At 42.1% G+C, this 26649-nt stretch overlaps 1 protein-coding gene across 3 annotated transcripts in view; it reads left to right on the forward strand.

Annotated features, from left to right (window-relative positions):
* The window catches only part of ABL1 (ABL proto-oncogene 1, non-receptor tyrosine kinase), a 134753-nt gene that overhangs the window by 78132 nt on the left and 29972 nt on the right, over window positions 1-26649 (forward strand). Inside the window, exon 1 of one of the 3 annotated variants that reach the window (XM_004269089.4) lies at window positions 11889-12163. The exons of the other annotated variants lie outside the window; for them this stretch is intronic. Within the exon in view, the coding sequence (XP_004269137.1) occupies window positions 12085-12163 (79 nt within the window). The 5' untranslated portion in view covers window positions 11889-12084. Of the gene's footprint in view, window positions 1-11888; window positions 12164-26649 lie in introns of those variants that run through there. 3 annotated transcript variants of the gene reach the window in all.

A 26649-nucleotide genomic window follows, 5' to 3' on the forward strand; every position in this document is an offset into this window, starting at 1 on the left:
AGATCCCTTGTGCCCCTTTGCAGTCAGTCCCACCCCCATGCCCAGGCAGCCGCTAAATCTGCCTTCTGTCTCTATAGATTTGCCTTTTCTGCACATTTCCTATAAATGGAATTATACAATATATAGTCTTTGTGACTGGCTTCTTTCATATCACAGTGTGTTTTTGAGGTTTACCTATATCGTAGCACATATCAGTACTTCATTCCTTTTTATTATTGAATATTATTCCATTCTTTGGATATACATTTTGTTTATTAATTCATCAACTGATGGACGTTTGGATTGTGTCCAATTTTGGCTGTTATGAATAATGCTTCTGTGGACATTCATGTACAGGTCTTTGTGTGGATATGTTTTCATTCCTCTAGGGTAGATTCCTAGGAGTAGAGTTGTTGGGTCTTATAGTAAGTTTATGTTTAACCTTTTAAGAAACTGCCACAGTGTTTTCTGTAGTAGGGCTGCACCATCTTATGTTCCCCCCAGCAGCGTATGAGTGTTCTAGTTTCTCCACATCCTCACCAACACTTGGTTTTGTCTGTCGTTTTGATCATAACTATTTGAGTGGCTGTGAAGAAGTACCTCGTGGTTTTAGTTTCCATTTCTGGAATGACTAATGATGCTGAACGTCTTTTCATGTGCTTATCAGCCATTCATATTTCTTCTTCGGTGGCACATCAATTTAAATCTTTTATCCATTTTTTAATTGGTTTGCTTACTGTCTTATTATTGTGTGTTGAGTTCTCTGTATTCTGGATACAAATTCTTTATCAGATATGTGATAGAACACAGAATTTTTTAATCTTCCTCACACCAGTACCAGAGACGCTGGAAAGGGGAAGGGACGGTTAAGGTAGCAATAATAATTAATGTGTAATTTTTGAGTCTTTGTTATGAGCTGGATACTGGACTGTGTGTTTCACAGCGATTATTTAAGACACTTTCTCATTTTCTAAAGGTTATAGGATAATTTCAAACTCTTGCTCTTCAATTAACAGTTTTTAGTAGATAAAGAAAAGAAACAATTGATTTGGGAAATTCTTAGATTTACGGGAATTAAAACTGGTCTTTTAGTATTACCGTAAAGACTAAATGGCTGTTATACAGATGCAGAATACCAGCGGTTTAAAACAGCTAGATGTTTATTTCTTGCTTCTGTTAACAGGCTGACATTAGCAGTCCTGCATGTGTATGGGGACTCCACAGAATCAGACACCTGCTATGTTGTTACTTTTAAGGTGTGGATTCTACCTCAGGATCCAAATGGCCACTCCAGCAAGCTTGTCCCCTTGCAGGCAGTGGGAAGTAGAAAGGAGAGGGAGAGCATTCTCATTCCTTTTAAGAACCTGACCCAGAAGTTGCATGTGTTGGTGCTGCTCGCCATATCATTGGTTAAAACTTAGTTACATGGTAATGACTAGGCACAAGAGGGACTAGGAAATGTAGTCTTTATTCTGGGGCCATATGTCCATCTAAAACTTAAGGGTTGATGGTGAGAGAGGAGAACAGATGTTAGGGGACATTGTTGGGCTTGGCAGTTCCTGTAACTAGTCTCTGTGGGATTCCCATTACTTTTTCATCAAAGAAAGTCTAGTTGATATGAGGTTATTGGCCTAAACCTTTTGGAGCAGTTCATTTTACTTTTGTTTTAGAATTGCACTAGAATGTTCTTAATGGTGAAGTAGCCATAAATATGAATTACTATTGCTTAGGGAATGTGAAGATACCTTAGTGATTAAATACAATTCTGGAGTTGCTTTACTGAATACAGATTTTATATACCAGCTCGTAGGAAGGGTAGCAAACAAGAGGACAGCTTCTGCCAGGTTGACTTTGTTTTGCAGTTTTCTTTTCAAGTGGCTCTTTCCTCCTGACAGTGCCATTTAATGAGCAGTTTCTCCAATGTTCACCGTAGCTGTTCTTGTCTGGTTAGTATGTAGTTCTGGATCAATATGCCAGATCTGTCTCTTTAGGAAGAAAAAGAGCAGTACTGTCTCATTTAGAGATGTCATTACTTGTCTAAGGACAACAGTAATTTCTAACACGTGGAGGGAAGCAATCTTCTGGATCCATTTGTCCTTTGTATGTTTAAAACCCTGACAACAAAACAAATTGGTACTGAATGTTTTGAAGAAACAAACATTAACGCTCTCTGAGTGTTTCATTTCTAGGTTTTCAGGCCTTGGTAACATTACCAAGAAATCTGCTTTCCCGGGTGCAGCTCTATTGCTGAGAAGATTTTAATATCAAAGGAGCCCATACTTTTACAGCCCACTTCAGCCGCCCCAGAGATAACTTGGATAAACATGGGCTCCTCCACGTACCTCCTAATCCCTGCTGGGTCTTACACTGTGGGGAGGTTCAGACAACTTGTTTTCTTTCCCTTCTGGCCCTTCTCTCTACACTCCCCTCCAGCTGCCTTCCTTCCCCCACCCCCAAAGTAACGTGATCTCCTAGGCCTGGTCTGCTGCTTTGGCAGATTCTTTTAGTCTTAGAGAAAGAGAGGAAAGAAATTAACCATTGGTTTTCCAGTTCAGACTTAACAAAACTATAAAAGCCAAAAGCAGTACCAGTGTTTGAAAATAAAAGTATTGTTTGTAGATAACCAGTGCTTGGGCTTTTCTTTTATCAACCAGTTCTACTTAAGGCAGATTAAATTTACCTTATTATAATGATGATAGTTTATCGCCTTTAGATTTTTGCAACATTGCTACTTTTGACTTGTTTGTTTTGTAGATATCTTAATCATTATTCAGTATTCAGATTAAAACAAACAAACAAGACTTTCTACGATTTAAAATAAAATTCTGTGGCATTTATTTCAAAAATTAACCAAAGTAAAAGGGACAAAGACAATTCATGAAATCATGCAAAACCTCTTTAAGCTAAATTCAAGCACTTGGATTTTAATAAGAATATCTCAAACTATTTTTGTTTAATAACATAACTGTTTATAATTTAACTTTAAGTTATGTGACTGGATTTAAGAATTCAGGGTTTGGTTGTTCCTTCACCACCAGCAATATTAAGATTTGAGACAAATCTTAATATTGTTTGCAACAAATTTTAAATACTTTTTCAGCCTGGTATCCTAAAACTAGTCTGTCAGCTCTTAATTATGGGTGCCTAGTGGGTGTCACATAATCGAAAAAATCTAGCAAGGTGGTTTGGAGATCTGGGCTCTTTTCCTGGCTCTGCCACTAACTTGCTATGAGACCTTGTACAAGTTTTCTTAGCCTGTTTGTGCCTCAGTTGTCTCATCTGTAAAATGGTCGAACTAGATTCTTTTTTTTTTTTTAATTAATTAATTAATTTTTGGCTGTGTTGGCTCTTCCTTGCTGCGCGTGGGCTTTCTCTAGTTGCGGCAAGCGGGAGCTACTTTTCGTTGCGGTGCACGGGCTTCTCATTGTGGTGGCTTTTCTTGTTGCGGAGCACAGGCTCTAGGCACGCGGCCTTTAGTAGTTGTAGCACGCGGGCTCAGTAGTTGTGGCTCGTGGACTCTAGCGCTCAGGCTCATTAGTTGTGGCACACGGGCTTTGTTGCTCCGTGGCATGTGGATCTTCCCAGACCAGGGATCGAACCCTTGTCCCCTGCATTGGCAGGCGGATTCTTAACCACTGTGCCACCAGGGAAGTCCCAAAACTAGATTCTAATTTAAAATGATTAAAGTTTGCAGACCTGTTTTTATTCCTATTACCTCCCCCAAGCCCCACTGGAATGATAATAAAAAGATTTTTTGAAAAGTGAAAATGCATAAGGACAAAACGAACCCAAAGGGGAAAGTAGATAAGAAAGGTGAACACATTTTTGGAGAATGAGAGGCAGTCAAAAGCGTGGTAATAGACTTAGCGGAATCGAAGAAGCTGAAGCCTAACCTCTTCTAAGAGAGACATGATTAGAAGTAAGCCAGTTTACTTGTAAGAACCTGAGAGAAAAAGTCAGAAATTAGAGGCATTAGTACCACAGAAAGCAGGGGGTCGTGAGGCCTTAACTGAAATCAAGGGGATCAGTTGGGAGTCTGTAAAGGACTTTTTAGATTCTTCACACCCTTCCCATCCCTGTACAGCCAGATGACCACTTCTGTTTCCCACCTACATGAGAGAGAAGTATTATTGAGAAATTGCCCTATAAAGGCTCCAGACTCAGGGATATTACCCCCAGCTGGGGTGCAGGTAAGCCATTGGACTGAAAACAGTGGGGTGGGCAAGAGCAGATTTTTTTTTTTTTTTTTTTTTTTAAGTCTGCGTGCTGAATAATGAGATTCTCAGGCCTCTTCCAATACCTGGTAGCCAGAGCCCTAACAGAGAAGAGATGGAAAGATTCTTTTCTAGAGAAAAAAAACAAAAAAATAAAATTGAATGGTCCCAGAGAAAAGCCCATTTGGGGGTTCTCTTGATGGAAAAGTAAGCTCACCACCTCCCTTCACTGAAGTCCACATGTTGTGCCACTTCCATGCATATATTTTCAGTTCCTCTTTCGTGTATAATGAATGGACAGCCAAATTAAAAGTCTCTACATGATAGATAGAGGGTAAAACAAATTCACAGAGAAAGGGAACATGGTGGAAATAAAGACAATGCAGGAAACAGAAGAGTTCAGAAGAACTATTCACTGCTCTCCTCAGAGAAAAATACAGCAAACGTCAAACAACAGTGTGTTATTAAAAAGTAACAATCAGAATAAAATGAGCTCTTTAATACTGAAAACATGATATAAAATTTAAAATTCAACACAAGACTTGGCAAATAGTCCATCTCAGAAAGCAAAACACAAGACAAAGACTTAGACAACAAAGGAGAACACATAAGAAGATTAGAAGCTCAATCCCAGGGCTTCAGTATACATCTGGTAGGAATTCCAGAAAGAGAGAAAATGGAGGAGAATTTAGGAGACAATAAGTATCAGGAAAATTCCAGAGCTTAGTGAAGTGAGTATTTTCTGGAGTTAAATGACAGATCTTTGAATTGCATTGGCTCCCTGAGTACACAGAATATATATATATATATATATATATATATATATGTATATATATATGTGTATATATATATATACATACATATATATACATATATATATATATATACACACACATATAGAGAGAGAGAGAGTCCAAGCCATATCATTGTAAGATTTCAGAACACCAAGAATATTAGAAGATCCTAAAAGCTTCCAAAGAGAAAAGCAGGTGATATATAAAGGATCAGGAGTCAGAGTGGAATTGCATTTCTAAACAACAATACTGAAAACTAGAAGATAGTGGAGAAATGCCTTCAAAATTAAGTGGGGGAAATGATTTTCAACCTAGAATTCTATACCCAGCCAAACTGAGTGGAATGGAAAGGCATTTTTTAGACATGCACCTCCCCTCAGCCCCCCAGGAAGCTACTGGATGATGAATTCCAGCAAGATAAGGATGTAAGTCAGTACACAGAACTGAGGATATTTTAAGTGTCTTAGTATTTGGAAAAAATTCTCCTAGGTGTTTGGCAGATATTTGAAATGTTTGGGGGAAAAAACAGTAATAGGCATAGAGAAGACTAATCAAATGGGAAAATCAAGGCAATTAGTATCCCCCGGATAAACAAAGTTATATAATAAAGGAGACATTCATAGTATTATTGGTGGAGCAATGAACAATATTTATATCATCATCATAATATCAACACTGACCAATGATTTAACCAAAAATTGTGATTTTATTGTTATGGGAGGTTGGAGATGGTGATAGTATACTACTACTGTAAGTTAATATATAATGTGGAAAGCTGATGAATCAGAAACAACAATATGAGGATATTAAAAATCTGAAGAAGGCTGCCTGTGGGGAAACAGACAAGGGGATGGAGTCAGGGGACTACTGATTTTATTATAAGACTTTTAGTACTATTTGATTCTTAACCATGTACGTATTGATATATTACTTTGATTAAGAAAAATTAATAAAAAATATTTAGGGCATACCAACAATATTAGTTTCTTCCAGGAGAAGAATTGTTTAATCATTATGTTTGACTTGTTGATTATAAAAAATATAGTAAAATCTGACTAAAATGAGATTTTCTAGAAAGTGGATGTAATTACTCTAAAGCAGTTTAGATTTGCCACCCCCCCCCCCCATTAAGAATTGTAGCTCTGGGGCTTCCCTGGTGGCGCAGTGGTTGAGAGTCCACGTGCCGATGCAGGAGACACAGGTTCGTGCCCCAGTCCAGGAAGATCCCACATGCCGCGGAGCGGCTGGGCCCGTGAGCCATGGCCGCTGAGCCTGCGCGTCCAGAGCCTGTGCTCCGCAACGGGAGAGGCCACAACAGTGAGAGGCCCGCGTACCGCAAAAAAAAAAAAAAGAATTGCAGCTCTGTAAATACCAAAGGGCCTAACAAAACAAGCAGTGTTATATGAAGGACAGTCGTATGTGTGGCCTGCACATCAAGTTCTGGGCCTGAAATAGGCCCCCACTAAAGACGTGGGGTGTGGAGTTTGTGTTTTGCCACAAAGCTGTGGTTGTAAAACTTTGGCTTTAGGATTAAAGATAGGACTCTGTGTGACACTGAACCTTGGTTGCTACTCTTACCCCACAGCTAGTGTTTCTTTCCCTTAATAAAATAAGTTGATTTCCTCGTCCCTTGGAAAACCTCCAGACTGCTTTCACTCCCTCAGACTGTGCTTTCTGGAAGCAGCTGCACATATCACATTTGTTAACTTTAGTTCTTGACTTATGGGAGTAAGACTTAGGCAGGTAAACAGACCATCACCTGATATAGTTAAGAGGCCTCTTTTGGAAATAACAATAGTTATTGACCACCTTCTCTGCATTGGGCACTTTCCATACATTATTTCCAATCTTCATAACCCAGTGAGAGAGCTACCCTTAAGACCATCCCCCAATTTTACAGACTAGAAAATTGAGTCACTTGCCTAAGCTATCACAGTGAGTGGCAAGTTTGAGACTGAGAATAAGTTTGCGAGATGTCATACCTCATTCAGTCTCCACTGTGTTGCCTCCCCCTCTCACCTGGTTTCCCCATACCAGAGTCCCTGGATCTTTCTGACACTTGACCAATAAACAGTGTTATCTCACTGAAAATGTATGATACTTAAAGGGTTGCATGTATGCCCTTTACAGGGGCGAAAGTGGGTATGATTGATGTGATATTCTAAGCTGCATTCTCCAGTGGGTTGAGCCCACATCACTAGGGAGCCTGGTAGTCTCTCACTGGACAGTGTCTGCAGAATCAGAGGATGTGGGCTTTGTTGGCATGTGAAATAGCATACACATACCTCAAGATCTTTGCTCTTTCCTCCTAAAGTTATTAACTGGGCTGGAAACAGTGAAGGGATCAGTCAGATCTGGGACCATGTGGTCCTGGGGGCCCCAAACCAGGCACCATGTCAGATTCATCTGTCTGCCTTAAACTCCCACCCCGATCCTGCTGCTCCCAGGTGGAGATTCCGCATCCTGCATCTGTGTCCTGCTTTCTTCCCTTGACCAACTTCTGTGGTGGGCCCTTGTCCACCCGCCCACCCTGCTTTTAAAAAAATAGGACTGAACTCCAAACTTTAAAAAAACTCAATCTGTATCCAAAATTTTCAGAGAAGAGTTCTCTTTTGGTAACTTGTTTAGAGTTATACAATTTCTTTAACTCACAAATTGCTTTCAAATGAATAAATTTTAGAAATATCCGTCCCTGTTTGTCCTATTCCCAGGGAAAATAAGCAGCAGCTCTTCCCACTTCCAAAACAGTGGTTTTTAAACTTAAGTGTGAGGACTTCCCTGTGGTCCAGTGGTAAAGAATCCACCTTCCAATGAAGGGGACGTGGGTTCGATCCCTGGTCGGGGAACTAAGATCCCAGATGCCGCGGGGCAACTGAGCCCACGCGCCACAACTACTGAGCTTGTGCACCTTAGCAAGAGACCCCGCGTGCAACAACTAAGACCCAATGCAGCCAAAAAGAAGAAAGAAGGAAAATAATAAATATAATTTTTTAAATGTCTAATATATGCACACAGATCATCTGGGGAACATGTTAAGATACAGCCCGCTCCACATATTCTGATTGTGTAGGTCTAGAACGGAGATCAAGAGTCTGCATTTTAAGTAAGTACCCCAGGCAATTCAAAATAGGTTGTCCATGGACTGTTACTTTTAGAAACACACAGCTCAGATCCCATACTTTAATGTAATTAAGGACCTTTATTCTTTCTTTCTTAATATTCTTAATATATTTTAAAATATTCTTAAATATCAATAGTTCTAATTCCCTGAATTGTTTTAAGACATATTTTTCAATAGTTAATGATTTTTATTTCATCCTCTGGCTTTGCTACAGTTATCCACCGTTCACATAAATTGCAAATTATGTCCATTTTGGAAAGTTCAAGGGCTTTAGACCTTACTACTTCTAGGTGTGTGAACCTGGACAGAATACTTACCTGTCCCGATCGCTGCTTACCCCCGTTTCCTTACCTGTGAAATGAAGTTAAACTACACAAAATTCGTAGGGTTTTTGGGAGGCTTGTGCCTGGCACATATTAGGCACATATTAAAAGTTTATTCCTTTCCCAAACTGAATGTAATGTAGCAAACACGTTAGTTCACAGTCTTTTTAATTTCTTTGTTTGTTTTCCTTTTTTTTTTTTCTTCTTTAAGTTAATGGCTTTTAGGTTTAAGGTTGCTTAGAGGGAATCCTTCTCAGGCCTTTCTTCATTCTAGTAAGGAGATTGAAGCTCTCTTATTTGCTTGTAACAGAATGGTTTTTGTATCTTGTGAATAAGCTTCAAAGAGCATCAAAAGCCAGATCTGGAAAGAGCTGGTTTAATTTAATTTAATTTTAAATTTAATTTTAAATTTAATTAAATTTTAAATTTAATTTTAATTTAAAAGTACTGGTTTAATTTGGTGCTGTGCAGCTTGACGATGTTTTCAATATTCGTTGCTGCTAATTCAGAGTGTTTTGCCAGACCTGTTCATGTATGGTTTTATAACTAAGTTTTCAAAGATTTGGACACAGTTTATAAGCATTACTCATTTTAAGAGTTTTTAAAGGGATAAAGTCATTTTATTTGATTATTTATTTATTTATTTATTTAGGCTGCGCCTGACCTTCACTGCGGCATGCGGCATCTATTTAGTTGCAGCACGCGGACTTCTTAGTTGTGGCATGAGGGCTTCTCTTAGTTGCAGCATGCGGACTTCTTAGTCGCGGCATGCATGCGGGATCTAGTTCCCCGACCAGGGATCAAACCTGGGCCCCCTTGCACTGGCAGCGCAGAGTCTTACCCATTGGACCACCAGGGAAGTCCCCAAAGGGATATGGTCATTTTAGACTCAAGAGTAGAATATTAGTAACAGTCATTAGCTTTTTAAAATAAACTTACATCCTAATATAAAGTACAGCACATGCAAACAAATACCTGGGCCTGTATTAATTGATAGAATTCAAGGATATGGTTGGAATTGCAAAAATGTCCATTAACATATAATCCTTTGCATTAAGGTGCCTATTTGAATATAGCCCATTAAATCTTAAATGCTGTATAATGACAGACTTTATTATAGTCTGGTCCAAAGACCTTTAACTTTCTAAACTGGCACCAACACAGTAGTTTTCAGCTTGTTTGTACTGGTGGCACCCTTTGGGATTTTATTTTTGGCATTACACTGGAGGTTGAAAGTTTCAAGTAACACTAAACAAATTGGCTATCATTACAAACACGCTCTCTAGCAGAATGATAGTGTCTCCCAGAATCTAGATAGCATCCACAGTCACTTGTCACCTGGTGGCCCTGTAGCCCTGTGTCTCCAGGCGATGGGAACTGCTGTGTCTTCTTAGGTGCCTATGAGGCCTGACCTGGTACTACAACACAAACCATAGGTCCCTTACTTGCAGTAGAAACACATTTTGTACATGAATCAGAATCTGACAGGACATCTCTAAAAAGTTAATGACACCCTGGCTGAGAAACCCTGTGATATACACTAGTCACATCCAGTCCAATCTTGAACTGTCCTGTACTAGTTTTGGCAGACCTGAGTGAAGATCTTGTTACTTAGCCATTCCTGGTGTACTGAAGATACCCAGGTTTTTGTCACTGCAGGTTAGGCTAGACCACGAACGAGTCCAGCTTTGCCTCTAGAGCTGATCACCGTAGCTGGGGTCTCTTGACCAAGGCTGCTTCTGAAACATATGACAACCTTAGTTATTTAACCAAAGATATAGATATCCAAAGCTTTAATTTACTTGGAATTTATTCTTGGTGGGAAGGGGCTGCATAATCCACTGGTTAGGAGCCTGATCCTTGGAGCTAGGTAGACCTGGGTTGAGTCCAGCTCTGCCTGTTTCCAGCCATAGGACTTCGGGCGAGGTGCTTGACTTCTCTAAACTTCAGATTTTTACCGGAAGAATCAGATAATAATTCTGTTTTCCTCACAGGATAGTTGTGCAAATGCAATGTGGTAATGAACAGAGGGTGCTTCTCACAAGCGTCTGACTCATAGTAAGATCTCAATACATGTCAGCTCTTAGTATTCATGTGCTCTAAGATGTGTACTAACTTCATTTTTCTCTCTATTGCAATTTAGTTATCTAACACTGTTTAGATAACTTCACTTTCCTATAGTTACTGAAATTTATCTGATTTTATTTATTTATTTATTTTTGGCTGCATTGGGTCTTCGTTGCTGCCAGCGGGCTTTCTCTAGTTGCGGTGAGCGGGGGCTACTCTTCGTTGAGGTGCACGGGCTTCTCTTTGCGGTGGCTTCTCTTGTTGCAGACCACGGGCTCTAGGTGTGCAGGCTTCAGTAGTTGTGGTGCACAGGCTTAGTTGCTCTGTGGCATGTGGGATCTTCCTGGACCGGGGCTTGAACCTATGTCCCCTGCATTGGCAGGCGGACTCTCGACCACTGCGCCACCAGGGAATCCCGGCAGGTGGATTCTTAACCACTGCGCCACCAAGGAAGTCCCTATCTGATTTTTATTAAATTATTTGATATGATTGGATTCCATATGGTTTCCCACTGATCTGGATTTCCAGTTTTGTGCCAAGGAACACATTATTGTGATTACTGTTGTTTATTATGTTGTTATATTTTATGATATTGTCTTATCATTAGTTATAAAAATATTTGAGCCAAGTACAGCAATGAAATGGATTTTAAACAATGGCCCCCCGTGGCACACACCAAACAAGGGAAGACTTCTCTGTTGAAGAACATGAGGCTTCTTAAAGAAGGGACACAGGCCATGACCCTGATGAGATCTCATTGTGGAGACTAAGCTCCCTTTACAAATTATCAGAAGTTATGTTTGAATTTGAACTTGCCCATCTCTTTTGTCTCCTAGTCTGGATGTATGATTTGACAAATGTGTTGCAAACTTGTGTAGTTGTAATGTGGGTTGCAGCTCTCTGATTATTCATTCCTCAGACACCCATTGAGTTAGCCTGAATCACAGTAAGCTCACTGAGTATAAATGAGACCAGAATTGATAATTCCAGAGGAATTTGCATTATTCACCAACAGTCTAGGGACATTGGGTTCGCCAGGGCACCGCGCCCAGTGGAACTCACTTGGCCTTAAGTGGTGCAGGTTGGGGGCACCTCCTGCCACAGAGATGCAGGCCTGCCCTCCCCAACTGCCGTAGTTGTCGGTGTCTTTCTTGGGGTGTTAGGACCACACTTCCCAACGTTGAGAACCCGTGAATGCCGCGCTTAAAATAACCACCCTCTCTTTCCTTAACCTAGAAATTGGCGGGACCTCGGTTTCGGACCGCGGTAACGGTCCAGGGCCGGCCTAGGCCTTGAGAACGCCGGGAAGCTCTGGGTCCGGGCGCGGCGCGGCGCGGAGAGGGTTAAGGCGGCGGGGGCGGGCCTCACGGGCCGGGCTCCTGGCCCTTTGTTAACAGGCGCGTCCGGAGCGGAGACCGAGACGCGGCCGCGGCCACGGGCGGGCGGGCGCGCGGGGCGGCGGGGAGGCGGCATGGCGGGGCCGCGGGGGCCCGGGAGGGCAGGCGGGGCCAGCCGGGAGAGCCGGGCTTGAGCCGCGCCGCGGAGCCAGCCCAGGGCGCCGGCCTCGACGCCGCCGGCACGCGAAAATGTTGGAAATTTGCTTGAAGTTGGTGGGCTGCAAATCCAAGAAGGGGCTCTCGTCCTCCTCCAGCTGTTACCTGGAAGGTAAGCGCGGGGCCGGCGCCGGGACTGGGTCTAGGCGGCCGCGTGTCCGCCGCCGGGCCTTCCTAGGCCTCGCCCGCCCGCCCGCGCGCGTTCCCTCCTCTTCCTCTCCCTCCCTCTCCCTCCCTCTCCCTTTCTCGCCCTTTCTCTTTCTCACTCTTTCTCTTTCTTTCTTTTTCTTTCCCTCGCCCGCCCCCGGGCGCTGCCGCGAGCCGGGAGGGTGCGGGGCTCCGGCCCCCGCGCACTCACCGCGGCAGAGCCCATGTCGCGAGGGCGAAGTCGCGGGCCCCGGGCTGCGGGGCTCTGCCCGAAAGTTGGGGAAAGCAAACTCTACAGGCCTGAACGGCCTTGTGAGCCCACGTTGTGGAATTTCCACCGTTAATTAGGAATTATGTGTCAAAAAGGTCAACCCGTGTTTGTGAAACATATGATTTTCATTAAGTCTCGTGTACAAAGAGCACACGGCTCTACCATTTATGGATACAGAATTTCAAGTGATCTTCCTACTCCCCCCCCCCTTATCTACGGACCACGAAGAGGTCTTAGGAATTCTCTCACTTTTGCGGGGCGAAAAGAAAAGTTACACCGCATTTTAAGAAGGTATTTTGAATGAGTCCAGGGTACTTGGGAGGGAGGAGGATAACCTCCTGTTAAGTTCCTTCGGTAAAGCCTCAGAGCCCGGAGCGGTTCACTTTCGGCCCCTTTCCATTCTACTCTCCTTTTCTTCTCTAATCCCATTTTTTTCTTTCCTGTTTATTTGTCTTTGTTTTCTGTCTTAGTAAGGTGACAACTGAAAAAAAAAAAAAGCGCCAATTGAGTATGATGAGTGGACCTCATTTTGTAGCTTCAGGGTGAATCTGAAATTTATCTGATTTGGGGACTGGTCATCCCAGACTGCTTGCTTTCAGCAGAAAGGCTAATTGTACTTCAGAGATGTAATCCTGCTTGCATTTGTTTGTCATTTTCATTCAGGACTTGAAATAGGAATAGAAATGTAAAGCTCATTTTAGAACAAGTAGAATTTCTGCTGCCGTAGTGCCATGAAGTTTTAATGTTTTTCTTTTAAAAATGAAGGCGAAGTAAACGGAGGCCTTGTTAATCGTCTAACCTAGTTTTCTTTTCTTTCCAACTTTTTGACTTGAGGGTCTGCCTGAAGTCACATACATGTGCAGCTCAAACCATAAACTCCAGTGATACAGGTGCCCCTCTTGCCGTGAGATGTGTATATTGTTAGCCCAAGGTTAGTCCCTTGGAGAAGATGCATCCAGATGGAGTGGGCTCACAAAATCTAGCGTTTAGAGGGAAAGATGGTTTATTTGTCCCTAAAAGTTGGCATCTGAGCAGCCAAAATCATCTTCAGTGAATATGTTGCTTACTTTCCAAGTTGCTCAAAATTCTGGACACATTCTCATTTACATCTGTAACGAGTTAGTGTTAGGCATTACCATCTCCATTTTGCAGATGGATACTTAAGGCAGAGTAGATGAATGGGCTTTTGTAACTGCAGTGATGGAAGAAAGGTTAGGTCACAGCGATGCTGTGACATTGTTTTGTTTTCCTGGGAGTAAACAGGAGATTTAGTTCTTACCTGGCTGGTCTAATTATTGTTTTGGGGGAGGGGAGACAAAATCCAATGCTTATTCCAGCATGTCTTGAAATAATGTTGACTGTCACGTCTCAAAAAAAAAAAAAAATTCTGATTACAGCAGACTGCCTTGCATTAAGGCTTCATCTAGGAAGGTATCACTTTAGGAATTCTTTTTTGTGACTGAGTTTTCCTTCTTTCATTATTATGGTTAATCGGAGAAAGTAAATGGAATTACTGTTTTGTAGTTGAGAGAATTTAACAAACCTCAGTGATCGTTTCTTAAAGACTGGATGTGCTATTAGTCGCTTGGGAAAAACACTTGCCAACATCTGGATAAGTAATCCAGGCTTTTTGTTTTTACTGACATCCTCAATCAATCAGTCAGTGTTTAATTGACATGCACTAGGGACCCAGGCATCCCAAGTCACGGAGAAAATTGAATATGGTCAAGTTTTCCATTCTATCAGAGAAAGTTCAGCCATAAATGCAACTTGATCACGCATCTGTTGCTACTTGGGCCTAGCTGTCAAAGCAACAATTACTACATGCTTACTGTGTTCCAAGCACTGTTTCAGCATTCTGTATGATTTAATTTGCTTATTTCTCGTGATGGCCCTTTGGTTACTTCCATTTTATAGATGAGGAAGCTGAGGCATCTGAAAGTTAGGAAACATGTCTAAGGTCACAGAGCTAGCACGTGGTGGTGCTGGGATTTGAACCCTTGCTGTCTGGCTCCAAAGAGCCCAGTTTTAGCCAGTATATGCTTGACCAGCTGTGACTGTTTATATCCTTTGGAACTCTCTGTGGACGTTAAAATGGTATCTTCAGAAACACTCTAAAGCCTGAAACAAGGATATTCTTTTTTTTCTCTTCTAGAAGCCTAATACTGATAAAAATGATTACCTTTAGCAGTAGATGTATATTAAAATAGCTGTACATCATAAAAAATTCTAAATAGGAGAGTGAAAAGAAAATTCTGTCCTTTATCCAGTTTCCCTACCCAGAAGCCTCACTTGAGTTTCTTGTGTGTCCTTCTAGAAACATTTTATGCATATATAAGCATTTATAGCATTTAAATTTTGTGCTCCAACTTTGTGAAAGTATATGTTTATAGCAGTAACTATTCACCATGACCACATTTTGCTTTACAATCTTAGGTTTACTTCAAGCACTGAATTTTCTGATTATTTCTTCCCTCTCCTAGAGGTGTGAAAGAAAACATGAACAGTAGCCAATTGAATTCTTTTTTTTTCCGGTTTACTTTTATTTATTCATGTATTTGTGTTTGCGTATATTGTGCATGAATGTTGTACATGGGCATGCTGGTTCTGTACTGTGGAATCAAAAACTAATGTCTGTGAAGTGAACTCTTCCTGAACTTTCAAAATTTATTTTAAGGGCCCACTTTTAAACGCTTCTTTTCAGCAGTTAACTTTCTGGTGAATGCTTTATGTGGCGCCAGCCACGCAGATACACTTTTAGAACTTATGCCTCAGAGAAGCTTAAGCTCTCTTTCTAAATACTCTCTTCTGAGGTCATCAGATACTTCCCTTGTTTAGTAACAAAGAAAATCTGAAGCTCTTTCTGTAACCAAATAGAAAGCCAGTCAGTCCTTTTCATTTGGGGTTACGTTGAAATTGTGGAGCATTTATGATGTGACAGTTCTTTGGCACCAAGCACTTCATAGACATCCTCACTTCATTCTCATACCAACGCTATGAGGTTTCTAGAGAAGAGGAGGAAGAAGGGCCCCAGTTCACTTTGGTTGGAAATACTTTTGAATTTGGAGTCAGGCGATCCCAGTTTTCATCTCTCAGCTTTTCTGTTTTCTTACCTCTAAAGACCGAGAGAACAAACATTCTGTCCAGCCCACCTTCAAGGATTGTTTTGAGGATCTAGGAGATGATTCAAGGGAAAGTGTTGAGACCAATAAAGTGCTAAACGTATGTATTTATACTGATGTGAGGTTCTTTTGAGATGTCCTTAAATCAAGGCAGTGTTATGGCCAGGGTATCGCCAAGGTCCCATTCTCACGTGAAGCGCGCAGCTCTGGAGCCAGCCCGCCTGGGCTCAGATGCCAGCTGGGGCCCAGATGCTGGTGACCATGGGCACATTGCTCTCTGAGCCTGGTGTTCTCATTTTTAAAATAAGGCTCAGAGTAGTCCCTACCTTCTTGAGTTGGGAGATTCACATGAGAGATTTCATTTAAATTGTTTAGCACAGAGCAAGATGTTTGCAAATGTTAGCTGTTGTCATTTTAAGTAAATATTTCACAGCCTAAAATGTTGGCATTGCCAGTTTCTCTAATGGCTGAAGTGTGATGGTAGAATAGAGCTAAACCCACCCATAGTTTTTCTTGTTGTTAAGAAAACAGTTTGTTTCCAAGTTTGCTTTGATGCATATAATTAATACTCCCTGTCCTTGGTTTTAAGGAAAAGTATCTTCCCTTCCTCTGACGCTTTTTTTTTTTAAATAAATTTATTTATTTTTTGGCTGCGTTGGGTCTTCATTGCAGCATGTGGGCTTTCTCTAGTTGCGGTGAGTGGGGGCTACTCTTTGTTGCGGTGCGCAGGCTTCTCTTGTTGTGGAGCACGGGCTCTAGGCGCACGGGCTTCAGTAGCTGTGGCTCATGGGCTCTAGAGCGCAGGCTCAGTAGTTGTGGCGCATGGGCTTAGTTGCTCCGCGGCATGTGGGATCTTCCCGGACCAGGGCTCGAACCTGTGTCCCCTGCATAGGCAGGAGGATTCTTAACCACTGCGCCACTAGGGAAGTCCTCTGACCCTTTCTTATTCCCATGGTGAATATTTTAATTGTGGAAGAAAAATCCCATTGGTTCATGGTTGGCATCTTATTTCTTCTCTCTAGAGGCAGTATTTCCACAGCTCCAAACATATGAAAACTGAAAATTTCATACTACTTATTACCTTTATTGCAAAATCAAATAGTAATTTTGCCAGTGTAATCACTGGTCTGAAATAGAAACAGGAAAAATTATTGATGGGTAGGTTTTTAAAATCCATAACATTGTATAACATGATGACTATAGTTAACAATACTGTATTGTTTATTTGAAAATGGCTAAGAGAGTAGATCTTAAACTTAAAAGTTCTCATCACAAGGAAAGTAATTTGTAACTATGTATGGTGATGGATGTTAACTAAATTTCTTGTGGTAGTCATTTCACAATATATACATATATCAAATCATTATGTTGTACACCTTAAACTCATACAATGTTGTATGTCAATTATATCTCAATAAAACTGGAAAAACGTAAAACAAAAATATGTATAACAAGAACTGAAGATCAGATGAGACATTGGAAGGATTTAACTTTTCCTCTGTAATGGTGAATCATAATTAAACACCCAGAAGAATGGCTTATAAAATAAATTCTTAGGTTAGTTGTGTTTTGTTTTGTTTTGTTTTGTTTTTGCAGTATGCGGACCTCTCACTGTTGTGGCCTCTCCCGTTGCGGAGCACAGGCTCCGGACGTGCAGGCTCAGCGGCCATGGCTCACGGGCCCCGCTGCTCCGCGGCATGTGGGATCTTCCCGGACCGGGCCACGAACCCGCGTCCCCTGCATCGGCAGGCGGACACTCAACCACTGCGCCACCAGGGAAACCCTTGTTTTGTTTTTTACTTTTTTTTAGTGGAAAACTTTTCAACCTGTAACAAAAGCAGACAGCATAATGAACTTCCTTGTACTCATCGCCCATCTTTAACATTTATCACTTATGGTCAGTCTTGTTTTCTTGCCTAAACCATTTGGAAGAATAGCTTGCTAGTTACTGACTTTTGCGAGACTAACTTCATCCTCGGATAATGACAGTTGTTATTCTCTGAAACTGGTTTTCAAATCCTTCTTTCTTTTTCATTCATTCATTCATTTATGGCTGCGGTGGGTCTTCGTTGCTGTGCGCAGGCTTTCTCTAGTTGCGGCGAGCGGGGGCTACTCTTCATTGCGGTGTGTGGGTTTCTCATTGCGGTGGCTTCTCTTGTTGTGGAACACAGGCTCTAGGCGCGTGGGCTTCAGTAGTTGTGGCACGCGGGCTCAGTAGTTGTGGCTCGCGGGCTCTAGAGCACAGGCTCAGTAGTTGTGGCGCACGGGCTTAGTTGCTCCACAGCATGTGGGATCTTCCCAGATCAGGGCTCGAACCCGTGCCCTGCATTGGCAGGCGGATTCTTAACCACTGCGCCACCAGGGAAGCCCTCAAATCCTTCTTTCTTAATCCACACCTTCGATACTTTGTTATGCTGTATGTTGGGTGGTGGTGATAGAGAAGATAGACAGAGGGGGGAGATACAGACAGACTGGGAGACAAAGACAAGAAGTCAAGATAAGAGGGAAGGAAAGGGTGGGGGCTGGGACAGGGGCAGAGTGGGGATGGGGGTTGGCAGAGAAGAGATCCAGAGATGAGAAGGAAAAAGAGCCAGATCATGAGAGAGCAGTGCTGGAGACTGAGTGACACCGACAGACTGACAGACAGACAGGTGGCTTGTGGATGGGTAACTGGAGGGAGAGCAGGTGAGTCACTTCACCTCTGCTTCCACTTCGTGCCCTCTCAGCTGCACTCGGTACTAGCTGTTATTCACTCACGTTCAGTGACATAAACTTTAGCCTTATTACTCTTAAATTCTCTTTGGAGACCTAATCCTTATCAGTCTCACCAGTCCTCAAATTTACCTGATAGCGTTGTACATTGAATACCTTAAAATTTAATTTAAAGGCGGGCCATGAGTAGAACTAGCCATTGCTTTTTGGAGCCAAAATGCCTGTTTGGGGGTCATGTTCACTTACTCCAGTTAGCAATAGGAATAATAATGGCTAATGAGACCTTCTGGGGAACTTGCCTGCCATTGGGCAGCCCCTTCACTTAAGTCGGGTCTAAACTGGCCCAGGAGCCTTGATGATGCTTCAAAAGAGAACAGGCATTGTGAAATGAGTGCTTTCAAACCATCCCAGGCCTGGCAGGCAGAGGGGAAGGCTTTCAGTCTGTTGCAAATGGCCTGTGACAGAATAAAAATGCTTTTATGGTTAGCAGGCTCACTGTGGACAGTTTGCATCTGGGCCAGTGCAGGGATTCATGGAACCTTTCTTCGCCCACAGACAAGAAGTGTGTGGAGGCATCGGATCTCACCGGGTGTCTGCCTGTTAGGAGACTGTAACAAATCCTATTTCTTTTGAAAGCACAGAGAAATGTACTTTCCTGTTACATCTTGTTTTAGGATCTTGGCCATGGTTTACATTCCATTAAAAAGTTACTGTATTTCCTAGATCTTTATAAAAGTTTTCCTGGTCAGGTTGCATTTGCTTTTCATCTTTACTGTCTGTCATTTCTGCTTTTCTTAATTCAGGTTAACAGATAATTAAGGTGCACTCTTCAATCATGACTTAATATTTTTACCTTCTTGCTAAAGACAAACAAGTACAGGGTGTTCTTACACCTGAGTTCATTTTAAGAAACACTGAGCGGTGGTGCTGTATGTCCTGTGTTGCATTAGGCAGGTGCTGAAGACTCTGATAAGAATGCTTGGTCTCTGCCGCAAAGGAATTCACATTATTGTGGTAACAATAATAAGAGAAGGAATAATTATCCTGTAGTGCAGTGCCCTGGTGCCAGGTACCACTCCCGCATTTGTGCAAAAATTCTCTGCATGCAGTATGCGTTGACCCCTCCTGACAGCCCAGCTAGGTTGAAACCATCGTGCAGTTGAGAAACTGAGGCTCAGAAATTAATATCTTAAAGACATGGTGGGCTGAGATTCGAACAAGGCTTGTCCGCCCTGGAGCCCAGGCTTACTGTACTGCAAGGGACATGGGAACAGATTCCTTACTGTGTCCCTATCAGACACCAGGTGCTCCCCAGATGAGGTGAAGGGGAAGTAGTCAACGGGAGGAGAGGCGGTAGGGAGGCAGAAGGACCCGTCAGAGGTTTCCTAGAGGGCGTGAGGGCGCAGGATACGGAGTGGGCTGGGAAGGCATTCCAGGGGGAGTGACTGGCCCTTGTCCAGGTGCACACAGCTGAGGCAGCAGCAGGGAAACTGCAAGGCATTTGGGGAGGCTGGGTGAAGAGTGGGTGTCGGCGGGGGGAAGGTGCTGCTTCTGGAGCGCCGACTTCTCCTGTAGAGGTGGTGGCAGTAACAAGCCCAGCCGTTTTCGTAGGGCCCGTTTTGCTCGCTAGGAGCAGTGTCGCCTGCATTATGGGCAAACTGCCGCTATCCTGCGAGGCACATGATAGCACTGGTCCTTCTGTTGCCACAGGTGACAGCGCTAGTATTGATAAATGTGACTGAGCGTTGACAGGCAGAGCTGCCTCCCAAGGTTTCTGTTCTGCCTCTTGGCCAGCAGCCATCTCAGTGGGTTTTAACAGAAGAGTGACTTGGTCAGATCTGCATTTTAGAACGACTGCTCTGGTGGCAGTGTGGAGGTGGAATGAAGGGGGGGGTCGAAGGGGGAAACCAGTCAAGGGTGTGGTGGGGCGTGGAAAGTACGGGACTGATCAGAGGTTTAGGAGGGAAGGTGGCCAGGCTGTGGGTGTGCACTTACTGGGATGAGAGGGAGAGGGGGTGTGTGTGAATGATGGGGTTGAGAATGGTTTGAAGACGGTAGGGTCTTATTTTACAGTGGTCTTTATACTTCATTTGCAGTAACTGTAGACTTCTTTGACAGTAGATTCTTAGAAGGTGACACAAAATTCCTTTTATCTTTTTGCTTTCTGGTGGAGGGAGGGGGGCAGGGACTGTGTACCTTCAGAAGGGAGCACTGTGTATCTGGACTGCCGATGGGGACAGAGGTTAGGATGGAGAATTCTGTTTTCTAAAATTGGCTAGGAACATTATAATGTAAAAAGATTCCCAGACACAGGTAGACCTTGGGCTAATTTAAATAACTTTATTTTTTAACTTTTTATTTTTTAAAGGAGATTTCTCTAAGAAACCCATTCAATTTATTACCTACAATGCCCCTAAGTGGGAAGTAATACAACTGCATTTATCTAAAAAGAAAACTGAATAATGCGGGCTTTGCGCTAATTTATTGCAGCGCCCTTTCTAGGCCCCTCTCCCTGTCAGGTTACTGGGGTTCTAGTGAACCAAATCTGTAGTGTAGCAGTTGTGAACCTGCAAGGCCCTCGGGATCTGGCGTGGAATTCGGAGCCTCCATGTCCTTGGATGGAAAAATATTAAAACTTTATTTCACTAAACATAACTGAAAATTAGTATATTATTCTTTTGAGAACGTAGGTAACAAACCACAGTAATATTAGCAGTACTTGTGACTTTGCCACCAGTAGAAATCAGATATTTTCATATCATGTAACAATTGTAATTATTACTTACACTCATCACTACTTTGAACTGACAGTAGCTACTACTAGAGCTTGTTATTTAAGGTGTTAATAAAGGAGCATATATGTAATGCATTAATAAAGAAGCACCGTATCACAAATTACTTCTTTAAAAATATTTTGAGGACTGTTTCAATAGAGTTGTTTTCCTTTGCAGTGCTGCATATGTATTTGATGCAGTTACAAACTGTATTCTGAGAAGGAGTCCCTGGGCATCACCAGAGGGTCCACAACACAGCCCAACTGAAGACCCCTCCCTTAGTAGCCTTGATGTGTCAGGCTAGCCTTGGGTCCCTGTGTTAATAACCCTGCTTCTCTTGCCAGGCACGGTCTCGTTCAGGGTCCACCTCCTTCCCACTGAGCTCGCCCCCCTCACAACTCCTGGCCCTCAGTGTCCGTGTCCTTATCAATTAATCCGCAGGACAGCGCCCATCTTCTGTTAGCCTTTTGCTTTGAGGGTGTGTCAGTTTTCATGAACTGTGTTTCTCCCACAAGGAGCAGAGGCTGTGTGATGATTCCTTGCATCGTTACCACGTTGCCCTACCCCTGCTCCCCAGCAGCTGACACAGTGTTTTGGGGCGCTGGGAACATTTTGTTCAGAGTGAGAACTTAATGCCAAGGCTATATTCAGCTAAACTTGTTTTTTTTTAATAATTTTAACTGCTCCGGGTGAGGGTGTAAATTACAAAATAAAGGACCATGTAGAATGTAGATAAAACGGCTTTCATCGAGTTCAAATTGTGGGAAATAATACTTTTCCTCTAAGCTCATATCATAAAAAGTTGTATTAGACTGTTAAATAGTCTGAGCGTGATCTCATCAGCTGGAACTGAGTATGAAATAAAACACGAAGGCTTCCTTCTTTTCTGAAGGATCTGTTTTATAGATTTTTAAATTACAGAGATTCCTTGAGCTAGAGCATAATAATGCAGGGCCCACAAAGGGAATGAGACTAAAGCAACCAGGGTTTCGATGATTGAATGTGAGCAAAAGTGAAGGGAATGTTTATCACCCGCGACACGCCCCACCCTCGTGCCCCTCCCCCACCCTGAACCCCAGTGAGAGCCCCAGTGTGGATAGTAATGACTGCCACGGAGCTGGCTGCTCTCACTCTAGAAGGAACCGTGACCTTGGGCACGAGCGCCAACAGGAAGGTAGGAAGCTTCCCAGGGATGTTTTTCCTGGAGGTGAAGTCTCCCCTCCCCTCCCCTCGGGACTGCAGTAGCACATTACTTCCTCCCGCTTTTTGCCAGTGGCAGCTCCAGCAGCAGCCTCTGAAAGTCTAGACAGATATGCCATATGGGAGAATCTTTTGTAAACATTTTTGATCAGTGACTCACAACTTTAAGAAAGGATTATCTTTGTATAAAATGCTCTTTAAATTGTACTTTAAAGACCCAAGCTATTTTCTTAGAATACTGTCCAAATAAGTTAATCACGCACAGATCCAGTGCATTCTATGGCATTGTTCTTACAGAATTTTCAGTTTGCTATTCTCATAGTTGGAGCCATAGCTTTTTAGAGCTTCGGAGGCATGTTTTTAGATAGCACCATTCTTGGTATATGACTTTTCCTGAGTTTCGTTGGTGAGTAGGAACCTTTTCATTAAAGATGTGGTGAAATAACAAAAGGATTTTCAATGAGATGGGAGACATTTTTGAAGATATAAAAAATATTTTTAAAATATAACTCAGGATGCTGCAGAAAACGTTAACTAAACTTTTTAAGAATAATAGATGCTAAGATTCCTTTTTCCATTGGCAGAACAGAAGAGGGGAGCTGTTTGGGGCATCCTTTTTTAATGAATCCTTTGAGCTTCCTTAGGGGGTCTAACCTGGGACTGGCAGGAAGTTCATGTATTAAGCAAGGAAGATTTAAGTACATTCTGCAACTCTGGCCTTGTAAACTGTGATCATTTTTAAGGTTGACAAGCATAGTTCCCTGTGAAATGAAGCAAGGAACTTGGCATTTATACATTGTGAGTCAATTTTGACATCAGCCTGGATTGGGAATTCACTGGAAGGTTTTGGTGTTCGACTGTGGCTACACTTCAGGGTCTCGATCCAGAGGCAAGCATGAGCAATACTTCCCTTTGGGCTTTGGCCATTAATTTGTGGAATGGAGCAAGAATTGGAGAGGAAAATTGAAAGGCTGCCTTGGATTTCCTGACGTCCTGTTGAATCAAAAAGCTGTGGGAGGCCCTTTCCTTCCTGACAAAGGCCTCATCCCCTCACATGAAATTCTCAGCATCTGTCTCCACGTTAGGGACAGTCCCTCTTTCACCCATACTTTTAAGTCGACAGTCACCCCTGAGCCAGTATCTGTGTTCTGCCTATTCCAGGTGTTTTCCAGGCTACTTCCCCTGATTATGTAACTTTGATCAAATCCAGATGCTGCAGAATGTTTGATAGAAGAGGTCAAATGGCATTTGAGAAGAAAAGCATTTCTGTATTCATGACTTTGCTTTAATTTCCTGTGTAGGCCTGGTCCGCGCAAGTCGTGTGCTCATGGCCACGAAGTTGGGACACTGGAGGGGAATGCACACATACTTTCTCAGGACAGCTTGAGGAGATTCCCTCCCCACCCTGTGTACTTTCTCATGTTAGATGATCAATTATATAAGTGTCCGCTGGCTTCTATATATGACAGGTTTTTTTATTTTTGTAATTGTTTTCTGATTATAAAAACAATCCACGTTCATTGTGAGACATATGCCAAAATACAGAAGAGAATAAAGAAAACTTAAAATATTCATAATCCCACCACCCCAAGTTAAATTACTGTTAATGGTACTGTTAACATGCTACCATGCATTAACTACTGTTCACATTTTGATATAGTTCCTTCTGGACTTTTTTTCAATTTTTATGAAATGGGGGATTGTTATAGTATATTTCCAAGTTATTAGATATTTTTTCCAAAAATATTTTGAATGGCTTTACGAATGTATTCTATTTTATCGATGGACCACGAACTAACTTATCTCGTGTTGCTAAATATTGTGTACCTTTCCTTTTCTGTGCTGTTACTTAAAAATCAGTATATACAAATCATTGTGTGGGTCTCCTGGGATAAATTCCTAGCAGTATGTCAAAGGTGATGGAATTCTTTAAAGACTCAGTTCGGTTCACATTTCCAGTTTTTCTCCTAAAATGTTACAGCAATATCTATACCAACTATTAGCATTGTATGAGAGTGCCCATTTCATTGAAGTTTTACCCTGTTAGCCTCAAGAAAATGTCCCTGCCCAATTTCATGGAGAATTTGCATTTCTTTGATTATTAGGAGGGTACACATGCTTTCTGTGTTCAACAGTAATTTAAATTTCCCGTGTGCTGCTTATTCATAGTTTTGGTCTATTTTTCCATAGAGGAGGGTTTTATCTTTTCCTTTTGATATGCAAGAGTTCTTCTATGTTAAGAATCCTTTGCCTTGGACATATATACACTACCAAACGTAAAATAGATAGCTAGCGGGAAGCAGCCGCATAGCACAGGGAGATCAGCTCCGAGCTTTGTGACCACCTAGAGGGGTGGGATAGGGAGGGTGGGAGGGAGGGAGACGCAAGAGGGAAGAGATATGGGAACATATGTATAACTGATTCACTTTGTTATAAAGCAGAAACTAACACACCATTGTAAAGCAATTATACTCCAATAAAGATGTTAAAAAAAATAAATGAGTAAAGAAAAAAAAAAGAATCCTTTGCCTAATAATTTTACTTAATATCGGCGTAACGACAGTAGAAGCTCTTTTGACTTGCTTTCGCCGACCTGACTTGCTGAAGTGACCAGCGGCTCGGCTTCCTTCATAACACATGCCTCTCTGGTGCCCACGGGGTAGGGCAGCCGCTCCACTACCACACATTGCTCCCACCACCTGAGTCACAGCCACACCCAGAGCCACTTGTGTTTCTTTCTACACCTCTTTATTTCAGATACACTTGTTGCTTTAATTACTTGGTTAATATGCAACCAGTGAAATCCAAATGTGAACAGAGATTTGTCTCTATGAAAATTTAAGTGAATGTTCTGGATAGCCTCTGTAAATGCAGGTAACTTTTTAAAAATTGCTACAGGACTAGGTGTGAGTGACACACCTATAAACATTGGAAGGGATTGTACTGGGATGGCATATCGAATGGCTCCAGCTTCTTCTTCCACCTGTAGGAAGCTGAAGTGAGATGATGCATTATAGGTAGGATGGTAAGACAACATCCCACTGTAAACACGTACCCACACTCAAAAGGACAGTCCTTGGCCCTGTCGTCAAGACTAGCAAATCAGTGTACATTCAGGTGGGGTTAGGGGATCACAGATTTTAATTTTCAAAAATTCCCTGCTTTGACCAGGTTTTTTTGGTTAATCGGTCAGTCTGTGATCACCATGGCACTAGATACACTTTTAGAGCTGCTGTAAGTAAGTACTCAGAGAACAGGGCCTAACGCATCACTAAGCCTTTTGCACATTCTAGGAAATGGTAGTGTTACAAGATGCTCTTCCTTGAAATTATCTTCGCCCTCAAGATTCATAAAACGAAATTACCAAGCATAGTAGTGACGTAATTTGGGATTTTCTCTTTTAGAAAAACAATTCCTGAAGGTTCACTATAGTCAGTAGTACAAAAGCTAGAATTGAGAGGCCTTCTTATTTATGTTCTATTGGTTTATTCCAGAGAGATAGTTTAAAGAATGTTTGTTTCTGAAAGTTCTCCAGTTGTGTTTCCGGAAGTTTAGGCTAGTCTCTCAGATGTATCAGGTGCCTCCAGTGTCTTTTTTGAAGTAAGTACTGCAGAATCACGCCCATCCCTGAGCTGGGTGTTACTGCCCAAGAAAAGATGTTTGGGGGTCCTCTAAATCCATAAAAAGGGAAATTTAAAACAATTTTGTTCTGTTGCCATTTATGTTTGGTGTAAACAGATGGTAGGTCTTTCCATTCTTCTCAAATTAGAATTTTCCCCTTTCCCCCTTTTTAAAAGTTTGATTTCTTAGCCATAATATTCTATAACTGTTAAGATCTACTTGGAGTAGATTTGCTGGTGTGAAAGGACCCATGGAGAGTTTGAACATAGTTCAAAAAAAAAAAAAAAAAGACAAGAAAAAACTTCAGGAAAAAATATTGAACTGTATTTAACCCTGTGGTGAGTAATAGTCACACATTCCTAACGTAAAAGATGTAGATTGGTTTTCAACCTTTAGAATCTACCTATAGACAAAAATGAAAGACTTTATTAAAGAACAAAAGAACAGAATTTCTTTTACACAAGGTGGAAGAAAATGTAAAGAAGGCCGTACTTTGAGTGTAGAGGGGGGAAAGCTGGAAGGAAGGGTAGGATGTTAATATCCTTATCTTGTGAGGTAAATAGTTGAGAGATACGGTCTCTAGCAGGAAGAAAAAGAAATAAAAGTGTAAGTCTGTTACTGAAAATGCAAAGGTGACCAGTAGAGGCTGGTGCAGGAGAGATGGGGGGAGAGGGAACAGCGATTATAATGATATAGGTTCTGTTCAGAGAGATGGAGGTGGTCACCAAGAAAACAGCTGTTGCCTCTGGGT

This window comes from Orcinus orca, chromosome 6, assembly GCF_937001465.1.
Source record: "Orcinus orca chromosome 6, mOrcOrc1.1, whole genome shotgun sequence".
Taxonomy (NCBI): Eukaryota; Metazoa; Chordata; class Mammalia; order Artiodactyla; family Delphinidae; genus Orcinus; species Orcinus orca.